The sequence below is a fragment of the Pagrus major genome, chromosome 1, assembly GCF_040436345.1.
Source record: "Pagrus major chromosome 1, Pma_NU_1.0".
Taxonomy (NCBI): domain Eukaryota; kingdom Metazoa; phylum Chordata; class Actinopteri; order Spariformes; family Sparidae; genus Pagrus; species Pagrus major.
Genome location: NC_133215.1, coordinates 25,156,155 through 25,174,331, shown reverse-complemented (window position 1 = coordinate 25,174,331; position 18,177 = coordinate 25,156,155). Strand labels below are relative to the sequence as shown.

General features: G+C 38.3%; 1 protein-coding gene across 1 annotated transcript; it reads right to left on the bottom strand.

Moving 5' to 3' along the window:
• Nucleotides 1-987: 987 nt before the first annotated feature.
• cxcl12b (chemokine (C-X-C motif) ligand 12b (stromal cell-derived factor 1)) lies at nt 988-17,817 on the bottom strand. The gene is made up of 4 exons (XM_073478436.1): nt 17,682-17,817; nt 14,513-14,630; nt 7,389-7,472; nt 988-4,450 (listed from the first exon to the last, which is right to left on the bottom strand). The coding sequence occupies exons 1-4, from the start codon at nt 17,746-17,748 to the stop codon at nt 4,411-4,413; spliced, it is 309 nt and encodes a 102-aa protein (XP_073334537.1). The 5' UTR covers nt 17,749-17,817; the 3' UTR covers nt 988-4,410.
• Between the last annotated feature and the right edge of the window lie 360 nt (nt 17,818-18,177).

The following is an 18,177-nucleotide window of genomic DNA, read 5'->3' as shown; positions in this document are numbered from 1 at the left end:
GTGAGGAATTTCTTTTTGTTCTGTTGATCCACTGAAGAAGAAACAGAAAAAATCACTTGGCTTAACACATGAAAAAAATACCCCTGAAAAAGAAATTCCTGTGTTTTCCCAGATTAAATGAAAATTGAGGCACTTAGAAAAAATTTCCCCAGTTCTTAACTCATAAATACAGGAGAGAAAACAATTCAGATCAGACTTACAAAATAATCAGATGGAAAAAATAATCCTCACTTGCCCCTCAGGGCTTCCGTATGTAGCTGATAAGAGTAAGTACAGTATTGTAAGTTTGGAAAACAAATACAAAACTTTATCATTAATCAATTTGCAGATCACTGTGATAAACCAAACCTTGGAAATTAAATGACAAATTATGCAATTTCTCCATGGACGAAACAACTCTCAGAACTACCACCTCTTCCCTACACAAGTCACCTGACTTGCTCCTTTGCTCCCATTAACCGTAGCCGTTAGAACGTAAACTTAAACTTAATCGTTTCATACAGTACTATTTTGTCTCTTGCCAGCTCAACGATTTAAACATTTTTCCTCATTATTTAAACATATAATTCAGGTGCCCTTATTTTTCTCGCGAAATATATTTGCTGTTGCAGTTTAGTATCTTATAAACATGACTTCTAGGAGACAGAGTAACCATATAGACAGTCATGGCTCTTACCAACACCTCCATACAGTACTGCACACACTTCACAGACAAACTGAGTGCTGAGAGCCAAAATAAACATCATCCAACAAGCTTAAGATCAGATATTTTTCTCAAAGCTAAAAGGAAAGTGAATACTGGGTAGAAATGCTCATGTTGCTCCATGTCTGCTGGATTTGGTAGTTAGTTTCTAACATCGCTCATAACAACTTGACAAGCCGATTTAAATTTGTTTGGAAACCTCTCTGTCCCTTAAAGTAGCTTTGAATCAATAAAAACACAAATAAACATCATGTTTGAAAAAAGAAAACACAGTCACATATAACTGATTTTGTTTCATATGACTTTATTGAAAAAGGGCTTGAGTATCATGGCTAAAATACTGCCTGTTGGTTTACAAACAGTGACAATACAGCGAGTAATACATCTCACGTATTTGAAGAACATGTGTCAGAAGCTGCCTCGAAAGAAATAAAGTTTTTTCACATTGTCTCGGGGTCCAAAGTAGAACACATGCAACCTCTTTGATTTATTTCTTCGCACATTAATGATGAGTAAATGTGGACCTGGATGTGTAAATGGTCCACACACATACACTTCCTGTGAAAGGTCTATTTGTACGATGATACAGGAGTCTATATATCTGTCTGAAATGTTAAATGTTTCAACAGGGTCCACATTACTAAACACTTATAGTCTTATAGCACTTATAGTCTAATTAATAAAACTAATTAATTAATATAAAAGGGAATGTAACAAATGCTGCTAACAGTGTGGTTAATACATTTTTACCACAGGTAATGTAATATATTTTTCCTGTTAGTGAGATTATTATCACATTATACATTAGAAAGTTTGCAGAAGTGACAACATAATCTTCTTTCTAGACTTTCCTCTAAGGTAAATAAATGGGTTGTGGTGTTGTAATAAAATTACACAATGAATAAAAGACACTTATCCATGTATATCAGTCCATTTGGGAAAATTAAGCTTATTTAGCAATGTGTTTAAACAAATTAGTGTAATAACATGAAATGAATATTCATTACCTTCTATTACATTAATGGGAAATTAATCCCACTTACAGGATTATTGCAACATTAGCTGCAAATTGATATGATTATCACCTGTTATCAACCACTCAGCAAACAGACCATGTAAAACAAAGAAAAAAAGACCATAACAAGGATGAAAAGCACCAGAACATACTTTCAGAAAAAAAAAAAGAAAAGTCTCTAATTCTGCGGCATGGCAGCGGTTGAGTGAAATTGAAAAGAAAGCCCGTGGGGTGCTGGGAGTGTCCAGATTGAAAGCACATGTCGGTCACAACTGAAAGGTTTTGTTCTGTTTTGGCTCAGCGGCTCTATTGACACATCATACATCAACCTCAGTAAAAATCGAATCAAGTGTTCGACGGGGACGACTGGTGGGCCGAGTTGAATAGTTTCCTGACTCATGTAACACAACGACAGCTGCTTTTGTTTTCAGTCACTGTGTGTTGGACTACTATTCGGTTCACCTTTGATACATGCTCATGTTGGTTGATAAGGAAACAACAAACAACAAACCAGGAGGAGGATATTTGATTTGTAGTTGCTGATTTCTTTTAATCCATATTGTAAAATAATGATAAAAAAATATCTTTTTTTATTCCTCTGGTAAAGGAATGTGTTGCATACTGTGTTTAACATACTTGCAAACAAACCATAACATACATGTGAAATATTACATGAAATCTTAAAGCAACATTATGCAACTTTTTTTAAAACCTTAAAATAACATCTCAAAATCATGTTGATGGTACAGTGTCTTGTAACAGGGTGAATGGTGTCTCTGTCACTTGTTTTTCTTGTTTACTTCAACATACAAGTTTTCAACACATAATATTGTTATGACGTAATGAGTTTTGTTTGTAGTTATCACCTACAAACAGACCTGGGATTTGTATTTAGGACAGTGGTGTTGCACTCAGAAACTGTGGCGGGCGCCAAATCGCACAAAATGACAATTTCTACATAATGTTGCTTTAAAAATGAAGTTTAACACTCTTTCTTGCCTTTTATGGACTAGCCTTCATTTAGTATCTACTGCCTACTGTACATTGCATTAAAAAAAGCATTTAGTAAGGTTATACACAATATAAAAATAAAACAATTACATTTAAAAGACACATCTGATAATAAAGTGGCTCAAATATATATAAAAAAAGGATAATTAAAAACGTTCATTTTGCCACCGTGGACATTCCCTTTGTGACATTTATCATTCCGCCGTTTTATGTGACAATTTATTAGCTTTTTATTCCTACCAAGGACAGGTGTTGGTATGAAAATACTGCAGTTAAATTGCTCTGTTGTCACAATATACAGTTACCCAGTCCCTTACAGAGTTATGGTGATCTTCTACCTCTTTCCAACAGTAAATGAAATTAAAAGTCATGCTCTTTGAGGTTTCTTCATGTTGTATGTTTCTCTGTTTAAATATTTGGTCTCTGTTTACCGATATGTTCAATCAATAAAAAAAGCTGCATTGATAAGTGTTTTATTCCACTTCTTTATAGTCTTTATCAGTACAGTATACGGCCCTAACATTACATCAACTTTCCTTTTCATCTCTCATATCAGACTCTAACACCAGCGCTTTAAATATTGTGTGACGTGTGTTTCATTTAAGACATAAAGGTCACAACATCCCATCTTAAATCTTGCATAAAATAAACAGTGAAATATAATTATGTCGATGGCTCTGACCCCTCATACTGAATATATAGCACCATAAAATCAGTGCTTGTTTCTTATAGCAGTGTGTGTGAGCTTCCATCTGTTTTCTGAAGCTGGAAGACAGTTCAAGCTTCTGATGTAGCGTGGCCTGCCCTGATTGGTCGCTGCTTGTGACCCTGCTGGCCAGCCTCTCTGTGTCTGCCCCTCGAGCTCTCAGTCGTGGTGTAATGCCAAATTCACCTCATATCAGAGGAAGTTTTCAGATTAAAGCCTGTAACACCACCCTAATCCCAGATATCTGCTATTAATGAATGTCAGATCAACAAAAAAAATCAGAATTCACTCTTTTCAACAATGGTGAAAGTGAAAGGAAGTGTGTTTTTGTGAATATAGCTGATAATTTTCCCTTTTCCGTTTGTGAATGATACACTTCTTAAGTTTTCCAAACCACATTTGGGCTATTTAGCAGAACCTGCCAACAAAGTCCTCTGAGGAGGCTTATGTGGATGTTTCAGAGGCTCATATTTACAGTTAATTTGACAGGAAGTGAAGGTAGCATTACCCACAAAGCCTTGTGTGTGAGACGGAAAGCTCAAATTGTTCCTTTATAGCTGCGTGAAGTCAGGATAAACTATATAGTTAGTTCTTGTAAAGCACATTCTCTCTCTCTCTCTCTCGCTCTCTCTCTCTCACACACACACACACACTCTGTCTTTCTGGCCGTTCACCCAGCACTTACACACACATATCTGACATCAGCATGAATCCATAGGTATAATTGCACTTGGTGCTGACATGGAGAGGTGGAAGCGGAGGTGGAGGTGGAGGTGACTGCGCGGGTGTCCGGAGGGATGGGCGGCGGCGCTGGGGACGGCACAGTTTGGCGGTGAAGTGCTGGTTCTGCAAGCGGTCCAGAGAGGTGGACGGGTACATACAGCGTGTTTACATACATCCATAGCAGTGACAGGGAGGTATACAGGTTCGACCCGGGGGCGCCAGGTCTGATGACACACAGGTCTTCTCTTCTGTTTAGATCTTCTTGTTATTGCGTCTTCGGTTTTTCTTCACCCTGGAGAGAGATTCAGAGGGAGAAGTTATTTATTAGACTGAGAATGGCAAGAAAACAAAAGTAAGGTTGACATGTGTTTTGCTGTAATGTTGTCGGAGCCAAAGGAGCATATTTTAAAATTAATTAATTTTACACGCAATCAGAATAAGAAGAACACTGATTCAAACATTCAGAGAAGTTCAGAACATCCAGTTAAAGTACAGGCGGGTAATCAGAAAACCACTAGTATTCAGTGTATATATAAATAGATGTATAATGTACTTTTTCCTGTACTTTGAGTACTTTAAGGTGCACAATGTAGTTTTGGGGAAGAAATTTTAATCAAAAGAGAAAAATCTTCATTGATTAAATTTCATGACTGATTAACAAACGGACCTTAAAGGACAGCACAGTTTCATTCTGTTTTACTTTGTTTATATTTGGCGGACCCTGCCACCTTTATAGCTTCAAACAGTGGAAAAAGTAAATATTATTACCTTATAAATATTGTACATGTTACTTTTCCCAAAATGACATTGTGCCCCTTTAGTACATTAATTGCCAGAAAATTACATTTGATAGTAAAGTACATTTATTATCAGATAATTTAGGACTCACACACAAATAATATTAATATGTGTGACTTTCACCTCCACCAAAGTAATTTTGTAACACAATATCTTTCTACTTTTACTCAGATATGACTTTTGTGTACTTTTTTTTTTTTTTACAACACTGTGAATGATATACAAACATGGATATCCTGCGGGTTAAGAGTATATTTTAAATTTGGCGATGTACTTAAATTTAATTGACCAAATAACTCTAATATTGCTATTTGTGTGAAGCATTGTATGTTTGTAAGAAAAGTACTATACAAATAAAGTCTTGATTGATTAAGTGACTCCCAGACCTCCTCCCTGCAATTTGTGTGAAGTACATAAACGCAGCGCTTCCTACCATATAGAAAAATCAACCAAACAGCAATAATGATTCCTTTCAAAAAAAGAAAAACATTTCTAGCATACAAACATAACGTCTGGGAGGCTGGTGATGTACGTCTCATCTAATAGAGGATACAGTATGAATGTGCAGCAGGGCCCCGTCAGGAACTGCTGTTCTAACATGCAGTCATGGACACGTCAGGGGCCTCAGGTGTTGGCAAACAGTTGTGATAGGTGAACATCATAGCATATAAATGTTATTTATGAGTGACTGTAACTGAGAATGAAGAGTGTTTGTGACAAAGAGCAGCCATGTTACAGAAAATCCCTCGCTCTATAAGAACACCTCTACTCACACACACATGTAAGCGCACTATATTGCTGTACAGTACACGTTCTTGGCAATCCCTCTTCTACCTAACAACACAGGACTCTGGTGTGAACAGGAGTTTTTAAAGTTACACTCACTCCATCCATTCAGGAGTGCTATAATGAGCGCCTATAAAGTGCAAACACACTTAACACACTTAGCTATGTTCCCACGCTGAACCTTGTAACTGCAGTTTTAGCCATTTTAACGTCTTTTCTGTGTATAAAACCCTACTGCTCAGAATACCTGGTGGGAAAACTTAACACAAGGCCCAGCAGTCACGATGTGTACTTGATACACAAAGTACTGCATGTATCGAAACACATACAGTAGACAGAACATAAGCAGTTGTTGTTTTACAGTCTGACACATGCCAGCCTCAATTAACTGTGATATCTCCCAGGATAAGACTTAAAGGTGCAATACGTAAGAATTGCCCATCTGTCAAATTCATATTTAAAAAGAATAGGGGTCAGCATATCACCACAGTAACCGCTAACTGCTGCTAACTGTAGTTGCAGTTAGCTAGTTAGCACAGGAGCTTTGGACTGGGATGGGGCAGGAATATCTGGTAAGCATGCTAACGTAAGTGGCACATGTCCATTAAAGCTGCAATATGTAAGAATTGACCACCTGTTGAATTTAAAACAAACAGGGGGCAGCATATCACCAGAGTAACCGCTAACTGCTGCAAACTGTAGCTGCCATGTGCTAGTTAGCTCACTTAGCCATGCAGCTAGCAGTCTGGACTGGGAGTTCTGAGAATCGGGGGGATTTGATGTTGACCGTGATGGGTTGGGGCTAGCTGGTTAGCATGCTAACTCCAGTGGATATCTTTGCACCACAACAGCCTACATCTATAGACTAATGTCACAACAGAATGTCAAAAATGTTATTTTGTCACATTCTGTTAATAATTTCAATTAATTCTTTCATATTGCACCTTCAACAACACAGTAAAAAATTTCACAAATCCTTGCAAATTACTTTATTGTTTGTTTTCACATTGTGCTTTAAGTGTTTATGGTGTTTTAAGAAGCAGGACATGCAGCCTGGCAATAATCACCACCAGACATGTAGGGAACATTTTTTTACGAGGAATGCACACATTTTAACTGCATAGCTCATTAAAAACTGAATGAGCTGCTGCACTTTTTACTATGAATACTTTTCACCCACAATGCTGCTCCCCAACCCTGTCGCTGATGTACAATTAGTGATGATAACGATGTGGAAATAGCTTCCTCATACAATGATATTATGATTAGGTACATGAACTGCTGTGAGCGAGCAGGGAGGGTAAAAATGATCAACATCTGACTCGTCCGCAGTCTGGGCTCTCAGACACATGCTTACGAGAAAGAAGGAAGCAGACATAGCAGTGGGAGATTTATCACTTTTCTTACTGGATGCTAATCATTTCACAGATAATAACTCAGCTGCCTACATCAACCACATCAGTGATTTCAGAGAGGAATTGTCAGCAGGAAACTGAGCAATGTTGGCCATTTGTAACGGTGGTTTATGTCTTCTTTGTAAGATCTAAACTCTGTGGAGAAGAGAGCTGTATTTCATTTCTATGTCAGCAATGCTGTGTCTGCACTGCAGAGAGAGAGAGAGAGAGTGAGGAGGGTTTTTTTCTTACTTGTTAATGGCGTTCTTTAAGTACTGCTGCAGCCACTTGGTCTCCGGGTTGATGCAAACTTCCCTGTTGTTCTTCAGCTTGGCACTGCGGGAGAAATCAGTAAAATTTGAGAGGTTTGTTTCCACTAAAATATTGTAAATGGGTGGATTTTACTTTCAAAGGGGTATTTATTTTGTATTACTTTCCCATTTTAACATTTATTTTTGCTTTAGTAAATGTCCACATGATGCAGAAGCAGAGATAGAGAGGAAGGAAAGTATTTTTGGCACATGTAATCAATCAGGTTCAAGGACGTGTACTGGAGAATACTTTCACTTCGGGGCTTTCGCTGTAGCCAAACATCCGGTGATGGTGTCCAGTACAGAGATCGTATCTACTTTATTAGCTGTGTGCTCAACCAAACTGTAACAAGACCTCCCAGTAACCTCAAAGAAATGTGACTGGCATTTTAATTAACATGGATCCCTAAAAAAGCTCATCGAGTTCTGTAATTGGTTCTATTGGTTATTATAGGTATTTTCTTGAATGGGCACACAGGTTTAGTTTTTCTTTTTCTGCAGATATTTGAGGAGAGCGCTACACTGTTTTTGTGATAAACTGCCTCTTAAGGACCACACAGGTGGAGTTACATGTTTACCTCAGATGCTTCCAATCAAAGGTGCTAGATTAATAAAGTTTATTGTTTAAAAAAAAAACTGTAGACTTGTTCCTGACACTGTGGGAACCCCTCCAGACAAAGTTAGACATTTGAGCCCTCCCCAGTACCCCTGACTACTCTGAAAAAACATGAAAAAAGTTCATATCATTTAATTTAGTCACTCTTATGTATTCTTTGTATTGGTTTGATTTGGGGGCTATCATGCTCTAAGTTTTAGGTCTGTGGTTCCCATAATGCTTTTGGAGATGTAAACAGGAAGTATAGCATTGCCATTGATGCAGTAAGTTAGTTAGCTATTGCTTCAACTAGAGCTCTGTTTATTTTTAGCCTATATTTGTTATTGTTTTGACGAATTACCAGATCTGTTTATATTTTTTATATTTATATTTATTTTTGTATACCAATTTATTTTGATCTATTTTCATTTTATTTGTTTTCTGGCAAAACATCCAAAAAGACTGTTTATGTTCTCTATCACTACTATAATATGTATTTATTATTTGTTTTCATTTTTTAACTTTTATTTTCATTTTTTATTATTTGATAAGGGAGAAGGGAAATCCCAGTTGAGAAGTCACTATAAACCAACATTTTATAGGTCAAAGCAGCAGCATCAGCTACAGTCAACAACAGCAAGGAGATGAAGAGGAAGAGAAATTCCCCAGACTCCCTTATGAAATTGCTCAATTTTGTGAGTTGTTGATTAAGGAGGAACTTATATAAATAAAAAAATAAAAAGTAGGCCGGATGAGTTATTAGCAGTTTTGCTTGCAAAGTGCCAATGATCACTAATTTACTTAATGCTGAAAAAAACTTAAAAATGTGAAAATTCTCTGGCAAGTCCTGGAGTTAAGATGAATGTCCGTTCCTGATTCCTAGCTGGGTTTATGGATATTTATTTTAATGCAAACAGGAGATTAAGACATCGTCACATTGTAAAGTGTAAGTCAAACGGCTCTGTGGAACTTCTGTATTGAGGTGGAAGCCGGTCGTTAGTTTATGTTATTGGACTCTCATTTCTAAACTAACGTCAGCTACTGTTGCTCTCTGTTAGCGGAATGGAGAGCGGCATTCAGATGAGGGTTTTAAAGGACATTAACTGCATCTCATCTCACACAATATCTTTGTCTCATGGTGTCTCTCCTTCTCCCCCTCCCCTTCAACTCTACATCGGTTGCCTAATGCTTCACAGTCTGAGAACCTCTGTTTTTTAAAGCATACTTTGAGTTGATTTCCCAACTTCAGTTCCTGTCAGTACATTAACAAATCCTCTCACTGAAACTTGGATCTTGCTTCGAGGTAATTCATCATAACAAAATATCTATCGCCTTCCATCCATTCAATGTTAACTCGTGGCCGAGTGGGAATATTTTTTACCTTTCCTTTCAGATGTCCTTGAATGCACCAACATTTTTACAAGCATCAATAAACATAACAGTGATTTAAAATAAAGATGACAAATCGTCATTGTGATGGATTACCCTTCTCAAACAAGTTTCAACTCTTTATGCATAAAGTGCTGAAATAAATGGAAAACAATGGCTTCTTGGAAAGTAGGAAGATTAAGTAAAAACCCACCATCGCCTATAATTTGGATAATGGTAGGAAGAAATGTATATTACAAGCAATTTGCAGTTATTAAACCTAAACACACAAACCACTGGTCTGGTCTTTTAAACCTACAGGCGCCATAAGTCACATTTATTATTCCCCAAGGCAAAGATCGTAACGCTGTTTGAGAGGAGAACAGTGTTTAAGTTAAACAGAGATAATTCCATGAAGATATAGCTTAAACTTAAGCTTCTTCATAGCCTATAAATCACTTAATATCATGTATGTTTTATGAAAGCCCACTTCAACAAAAGCTCACCTTAATCTCCCAGAGAAAGACAGAACATCTTACAACACATCCCAGTTAAAACCAGAGGATTACTATTTCTAGCAACCTGTCCCCCTAATGTCGAGAGTAAAAAATCACACTTAAAGGGGCACTATGTAGTTTTGGAGAAGAAATTTAAACTCAGAATTTTAATATTTACAATATTAATGAGAATAACAAAGTTGTTCTCAGAGGAAAATAAGGTCCCAGAACACTGTTTGACGCTAGAAGGTGGCAGGGTCCGCCAAATAAATAAATAAATAAACTAGCACGATATGTCAGGATAACGTCTGATCTGGTTTATGAAGGCTGAGCTCAGAAACACCTCTGCTAAGCTCTGAAAACCTCAGCACGTCCTACGACACATCCACGCTTAAAACTGGAGGATTAGTGCACAGAACAGACTGTCACCCTCCGGTCGGTGGTGAAAAATCACAGCTCTCTGTTTCCACTCAGGGACAGCTGGAGGGGAGGCTCACGTCGCCGGTCACACTGTACTGTACGGCTTGTAAAGCTGTCTCTACTCTGCACACAAAACATCTTAACGCATTGTTTGATGTAGAGTTTTATATTGGAGGAACACTGGTCAGGCTGGTTTGGTGTAAAAGTTATGAATGATTTTTGTTCCTAAAATATGTCCATTATGGGATACCTTTCACATCACACACTAAAAGGTGCATTTTTTGTCATTAGTGCAGAAATGATGTAATATATATATATCAGGACACTGGAAACAAGTTCTAGGTATCAACATGTTTAGGTAAAACTTTGTGGAAGGCAGTGATTTCTTTTTTTTATAAGGTCTCTGTTTGATTTATGGTAAAACGTCCAAAAAGCCTGTTCTCCATCACTATTGGGGTGTTTTAAAGATATAACATGCAACATTTCTGGATTAATACGTCTTATGATGAAGGGAAAAAAAATATTTAGCAAACGTTGGTGAATGTAACATGAATAAAAATTTAAAGCTTTCTCTTGCTCATGAACATTTGCGGCTGAGTCACATAGATACATTTTAATCAGCAGTGGTGGTTGTTTAACAAGGAACAACAGCTCCCATGATCCCATGCTACAATGTCTTTTTTTGATTTGATGGAGAGACTCCTTGCAGCAGAAATGACATACTGTGTGTTTAAGGTGCTGTTTGGGTTGTTTGTAGGATGAGATCTTGTAAATGATTGGATTAGAATTTTTATTCATGAAAATATATTTGCATTTCTGTTTAATTCTGTTTTGGTGTATTTGTGTTGTCTTTTGAAAATGAAGATTTTAATCTCAGTAAGGCTCTTTTTGTGAAATAAAAGTCAAATAAAAAAAAAAGCTCTCTGCCATTATTTGATATTAATAAGTAAATAAAGGTAAATAGTGTAAATGTTTCATTGCTCTTTTTTATTAATCGGATAGCCTTATACATCAAATATCTTGGATATGGTGTTTTAAATGATCGATTACGTCTTGACAGCTTACTACAAGAGACTATTTCTTTCCCAAAACTACATACTGCACCCTTAAAAATGCATTTTTTCTCTGAACAATGCGATAAAAACTTAAATTCTCCTCAATTCTTGGAAAAAAATTTAATTCACAACTCAGATATTAATCGACTGAGTTAATCTGAGTAAATATTGTATGCCGTATGGGACTGAAGCAGGATTTCAGATTGATCTCCGCTGTGTGATGAACAGCTCTGCGGTCACAGAGTGTGTGTGTTCTTGCCCTGTTGATGAAGAGCTGAGCCAAATATTTAGGAGAGGATTTGTTCCGTTATCAGACACTGTCGGGGCGAACAGGGGGCAGCCAGCGGGGTCGCCCCCTCCGAACATGTGGATCTCACACCTCGGTGGCAAAAGGTCGTGTATGAGAGTTAACAACTTGAGAGGTGTCTCGCCTTGCTGCTGCTCTTTCTCCTCCCTCCATCACACCACTCTGCAAATCAACACATTCCTCTCCGCCTCTTCACCGCTTTCTGATTCAATTTGAGCCCCCCCAAACCTCTTTAATATCCCACCTCCCCAATTACTCACCCCATTTAGATGCACACACACGCAAATGAGCAAATGGCTTCTGCACTTTAAAGAGCAGCTCAGGAGCATCAGTCCAGGCATCAGCTTCAAATCCCTCAAACTAACATGTGAGTCAGGAGGCCAAACAGCTCAGTAACAAGATCTGTGTTTGCTTTTCCTCCGGGGATGTCCCCTTATTCCCCTCCCCTTTGACTTTATTAGGGGTGGCCGGCTCATCCGCTCGGGCACTGTTTTGATGTGTCTCCCTTCATCCTGTTTATCTGTCTGCTTGTCTGGATGACCAACTGAAGCCCTAATTGACTTGGCTGGAATTTGATGGCCGGAGTTCCACGAGCAGCAGGTAGTAATTACTTCACAGCAAGTTAATACCAACAGCATGCTGGGACGGGCAGGGGTGGAGGGGGGAGGATGAGGGACACAGGGGTGAGGGGGGGAAGAGGGTGTAGTGTTACTGGCTCTCTTTCATCCGCCTCAATAGAGATATGGGAGCAGCTCCGCGGGCTCCTCTTCTGAATGACTTCTTGACTCCTCTGGCAGTTTTCTGGAGGGAGGTTAGAGGGAGTGTGTGGCCCGGCCGGAGCGCCCCGTGTCCTCTCTGACCTTTTACCATTCGCTCACCCCTTCAGTCACCAGCACCCCCTCCCTCTTTTGGCAGAAGCCCCACAGCCTTTTAGCCTTTTGGCTGTGAAGCTTCTGCCGTCCTGTTTTCTATTCCAAACAAATGAATGAGGCTTTTTAGTTAATGTGTTCCAGACCAGTGACATTATACTCAGCGTTGCTAGGCGGGAAATAAAGAAAAAAATAGTGGATAAAGGACACAGGGGGTCAGCAGAAACACAAAGGTAATCACTTTGACCCTTAATTATTGCTTCCTTTGCAAAACATAAACGGCCCCCTCGAGCTCCGGCCGTCACTGCTTTCCTCTTTCTGAGAGGATCGTGTTGTTTTAAACTCTCATCAGGGAAAGAATAGAAGGATATTAACACCATACTCCACACATCCACTCTCAGTCAATCTACGCTGTTCATTCCTTTTTTATGCCAAATTACTGGAGGAAAATAATAAGAAGTAAAAAAGTAAACGTACAAAAATTGAGGAGACTGAAGGTCCGGCCTAACAACATTTATACTGGAAATGTGCCACTTCAAATATAAGTAAATAAACAATGAATACAAGGTGTTTCTTGCTTGTTTTAAGTAAAAAAAAGAAAGAAAATGTCTAAAAACAAGTGAAAATGTCTAGAAACAAGTCCCTACATGTCACTGAAATGTTACCTTCTTGGTGATTGTATCTTATATTAAGTGTAACGAGATATTTTGATCAGAAATTACATTACCAAGATTTTGAATTTTTGCAGTGCGGTCAGAGAAGTCGGACGTTAAATGACGAGAAAACACCAACATTGTGGAGTTTTCAATAATAACCTGTTATATAATAAGGATGGCATTTTTTCAGTGCCTTTAATCAGAACAAAATCTGAGATGTGGACTTGAGTCACTGTTTTGATGACTCAACTTTGAAGTTGTCTGTGTTTATTTGATGTTTTCAGTTTAGTTTAGTGTAGCCTGGCTGTCAGCATTTCACTCTTACTCATACATTTGCTGAAGAAGAAATTAAGAGAGCTTTAATAAAGTTTTTGTTTGATTTATTTCACTGAATCTCAGTAAACAAAGTCAACTCTTTGTCATACTTTTTGAACATGTCAGATTAAAGATTTAGAAAGACTGGATACTGCAGTTTGGACTGAAGTTTCTTGGGTGGAGAAGAAGTGACGAATTGACTTGAGTCACATGTCTGGAAAAAAATGAATGAATGTTTCCAATTAATAATGCAGATATGTCTGGATTTGATGCAGGATTGGTCGTTTTGAAGTAAGACTCTTGATTTTTGCTAATTGCATCTTGTCAGATGTTATTTTAACACATTTAAAACAGTTAAATAGACCCAAGACTGTAATGGCAGAACTATTTAATGAAGTTTTATTATTCCCATGGCCAAAGGTTTTCTGTAGCAAGTGTTCCTATATTTACCCCTTTAGTTTTTTTCCTTTCAGCTCTTTTTTATTTCCATCCAACTTTTTCTCAGCGTACCACTATGAAGATGTTCGGGGTGAGAGGTCACACTCACACAGCACAGCAAAGACACCACATATAATAAGACCAGACAGATGTCACTTCGCACAGCCTAGAGCTGAAATTATTGTCTGAATGTCACAGCACAGCCTTCACATTACTTCTACTGCTGGTGGAAAAACCTCAACAACTAGTTTCCACACATGAAACTCGCATCATTTTGAGGGGCTCATGCTTTCAGGGGGCAACAAGTCCAGCGAGGATCATCCACAATTCAATCAGTCATCAACAAGCCAAAATGTATTCTTAGGCATGGAAATCCAATAAAAACGAAGAAAAATGTTTGAGTCCGAGACTTGGGCCAGGTGCACGACTTCACTTATTACTCTGACGGATTAAAATAAGTGACATAATCCCTCATCAATCGCTCACATCAGGGGAGATACGTCTTTAAGCTAATCACACAATAGGTTTTACACTCATCGACTTACATGACTTGGAAGGGGCAGTTGGGCGTGTGGAGGAACTTGAGCTCTCTGATGGAGCGCTGAGGAACTGTGTTGAGGGTGGAACGACACCAGCACCGCTCCACCAGACTGATGGGCTTTGCTGCAAACACACAACAAGGAAAAATGACAAATTAGCATCACTTAGTTGATTAGTGAAAAAGAAAGTCATGAAACTACAAGACAGGAAATAATACACTACATCCATAGTTCATCAAACTAAAAAATGTATTGAACAGATTTATAAAGTTAAGTTCAATAATTCACTTTGATTGATTTAAATCTTAAAGGAACAGTTCACCCTGAAATCAAAGATACATACTATTTCCTCTCACCTGTGGTGCTATTTATCAATCAAGTTGTTTTTTTGAGTTGGCAGTTTTGGAGATATGATTGGTAGATGTAGTTTGGTAGAAAGAAAATAATTGATCATATTTAAGCATTTTCAGACTTGTTCAGCGCAAATGTGTTATTTTTCATTGTAATTCACACAAAATAAACTCAATTGTTTTATCAGTTATTCTCACCATAAGTAGATAAAGAGACCACTGTGAGATAAACTGCCTCATTTTACTTTAAAACTATTACATTTTGTCATTGTTCATTAAAAACAGAAGTAGGGGTGGTCCTGGTTCATATGAGGATTAAATAATTTACATCACCTCACATTAAAATCCAAATTCAAACACGTCTACTTCACTTCAGGTGTAATTAAATGCATCACTTCCCTCAGTGGACAAATCAAAAGCATGTTTAATCTACTGTAACAAGGCTTCACAAAGCATGGGAACGTATGAGTTTACCTGCTATTGCTCTGAACAACATGTTCATTAAAAAGAGATTAGCCCTTTTATGACCAGTGTCACACACACACACACACACACAAAATTTGAGCTTTTCACTCCCAGAGCATTCAGCCCGGTCACTCGCATGCAGAAGGGTCCTCCACATTCAATTTCCAATATTTGCCTCTTTTATGAAGGAGCACTCAGCGGCTCAGACGGCCTCTGTGGAAATCACCTCAAGTACATTCTTAAAATGATTACAAATCACCCCTGTGCCTCCATGGAGGCTTGTTGGGGCCCAGAGAGGACCACAGATGCACACTAATAACTGCAAGTACATGTAATTACAAACTATTGTAGGTTTGGAAAATCTACAGTTTACAGATTCTTCAAAGAAATGTTGTTGGTTGTAAAAATGTCAGTGAAAAAATGAAGAGAAACACCCGGCAATAAAACTTTAAATAAGAAAATGAATAAATAAAAAAGAAATAAAGGCTTCAGAGAGGCTGAAGAGTCTGCAAATAAATCATGAAAGCTCACAGAGCAGAAGCTGATTTTCCAGATATTTCGCAAGTTGCAACAACTCGTCCTTTGTATCAGCCACTTCCTGCCCAGATAAACACAGAAATGACCTAAATCAAGTGCATCTCGTGTAGCTAACAGACCTCTTGTCCTGCGGTTCAACATATTCCTATTGATATGCATGTTTGCCATGTAAGACCAAATGTCCTGCCACAAATGGCTAAATCCTCACTAATATCAGCCTAATGATTCACACCCATTCAGGCTCCTTTCTCATGCAAACTAAGGGATCATTATGCAGCACGCAGCACCGGGCCAGAGGCGAGCATCCACTGCTATCACCGCCGCATTGTTTATCCCTAATTAGAAACTAATTAAAAGAAAGCAAAGGGAAAGGACAAATACACACATTTAGAGCAAACTCTTTAATATGCAACCAGGGGTCTCACTGGGGCCGAAACAACAAGCTTAGCATAACGCAGGCCAGGCGAGTCAACACCCCGGCGTGTCTCCCCTACCAAGGTTAACATGTGGGAGATTAATGTGGAGTCACAGTGCACTCTTTAAGTGAAACATACTTGCCCAAAATACTTTAACATTATAATTACTGACATTTGCAACCTCATTTATTACTAATTTAAAAAGAATAAAATCAAGACAAATCGGACTAAAAGCTGCAGGAGCTCACTATGTTGTGATTTAACCTGTATGCAACCTAGGGAAGAAAAAAAAAAACTTTTTTATGACTGATTTAATCAGCTGATTATCTTCTCGATCAGTCATTTTTTGCATATGAAATTCACAATTCAGAACTTCCCAGAGCCCCAGCTGACATGCTCAAGCTGCTAGGTCTCTGTAACCAAATCCCAAAATATTAAATTTGCTGTCAGGGACATAAAAAACCCCAGTAAAAATTCACCTTTGAAAAGGCAGAACCAGTGAATTTCAGCACTTTTTTCTTTAAAACATTGATCAATATTTAAAAGAGTTGCAGCCTTATTTTCTGTGGATCAGCTGATCATTAATCGATTAATCACTTCAGCCTCAACAGTTATTTACTCGCTACAGATCAATGGTGAATGAATAATTTGGGAATAAAAGTCAACTCTCTGTTAACTCGTTTTCCATGTCTGAAACACACAAGATCTAACAAAAGAAAATCAAAGCAGAGTATCAAAGTGCTGGAGCCACAAGTGCAACAAGGGATTTGTGATAGAGGGATTTCTCTTTCTTGTTTAAAGGGGCAGGATGTAGTTTTGGAAAATAAATATTTTAATTGTTAAAATATCAATGAGGTAATAATACAAACTCAGAAATATTTATCTTTTCCATAACTGAATAAACAAGCTGTTCTCAGGTGAAAATAAGGTGCCCAGAACACTGTTTGAAGCTAGAAAGTTGGCAGGGTCCGTCACATATAGTTTTAGAAGTTAAACAGTATGAAATTGTGTTGTCCTTTAAGGTCTGTTTGTTTATTCAGTTTGTTTTAGGCATAAAAAATCAGTCAATGAAAATGATCTTTCTCTTCTGATTAAAATTTCTTCCTTAAAAAACTACATAGTGCACCTTTAAGCTTTAAAAAAAAGAGTTTAAACATGAAGCTAAAAGGACTCTTCCTTTATATAAAAGCCATTCAGCTAATTTACTTACACAGACTGAATCCAGAAATTTTAGAAAAGTCCTTACAGAGCAGATACTGAAACAAAAGGATAGAAGCAACAGGATCCCTTCTCCATCTTTAAAACTACAACATCTCATGTAGCTAAAATTTCTTCAACCATAAATCCACTAAATCCACTAAATCCTCTGTGAAACACTCAAAAATTCATCTCCTCTCTTGGACTCACCGTTGGAGGTTGGTACATGTGTGGCCACGGCCAGCAGAGCCATCAGCGCGAGCAGTTTGACATCCATGGTGGTGGGGCTGTAACAGGAGGGCTGCTCTCTCTCTCTCTGTGAGTCTCTGCTACAATCCAGGGCTCGACTGTGACCGCCAGCTCTGCTCTGAGCTGTGTTAAATCTTCAGATGGGAGAGAGAGAGAGGGCGAGGGAGGAGAGAGGGAGACAGAAGTCCCACTTTCTCAGGAGGGAGGTGTGTGTGTGTGTGGGGAGGGGGGTCCCAGCATGAGAGGAGAGGAGGTGAGAGGAGGAGGGAGCAGCAGCGAGTCAGTAGAGACTTCCTCGATTGTAAATGTGTTGGCTGGGAATCAAGGAGAAAGTCTGAGGGGAATTCTTTCTCTTATTCACTGATTTCACTCCATTTTCCACTTGTTCTCATCTTTTTCTCACTTTCTCTGTTGGTGCTGCTCTTTTGTTTCATTTATCTCTATATGTCATGCTGTT

Bases quoted from the DNA above. Each gene is read 5' to 3' on its own strand.
- cxcl12b (XM_073478436.1), bottom strand. From the start codon at position 17,748: ATGGATGTCAAACTGCTCGCGCTGATGGCTCTGCTGGCCGTGGCCACA. The intron at 14,631-17,681 runs GTGAGTCCAAGA...GTGTGTTTGCAG, and splicing joins ACATGTACCAACCTCCAACG to CAAAGCCCATCAGTCTGGTG. The intron at 7,473-14,512 runs GTAAGTCGATGA...TTTCTCCCGCAG, and splicing joins AACTGCCCCTTCCAAGTCAT to TGCCAAGCTGAAGAACAACA.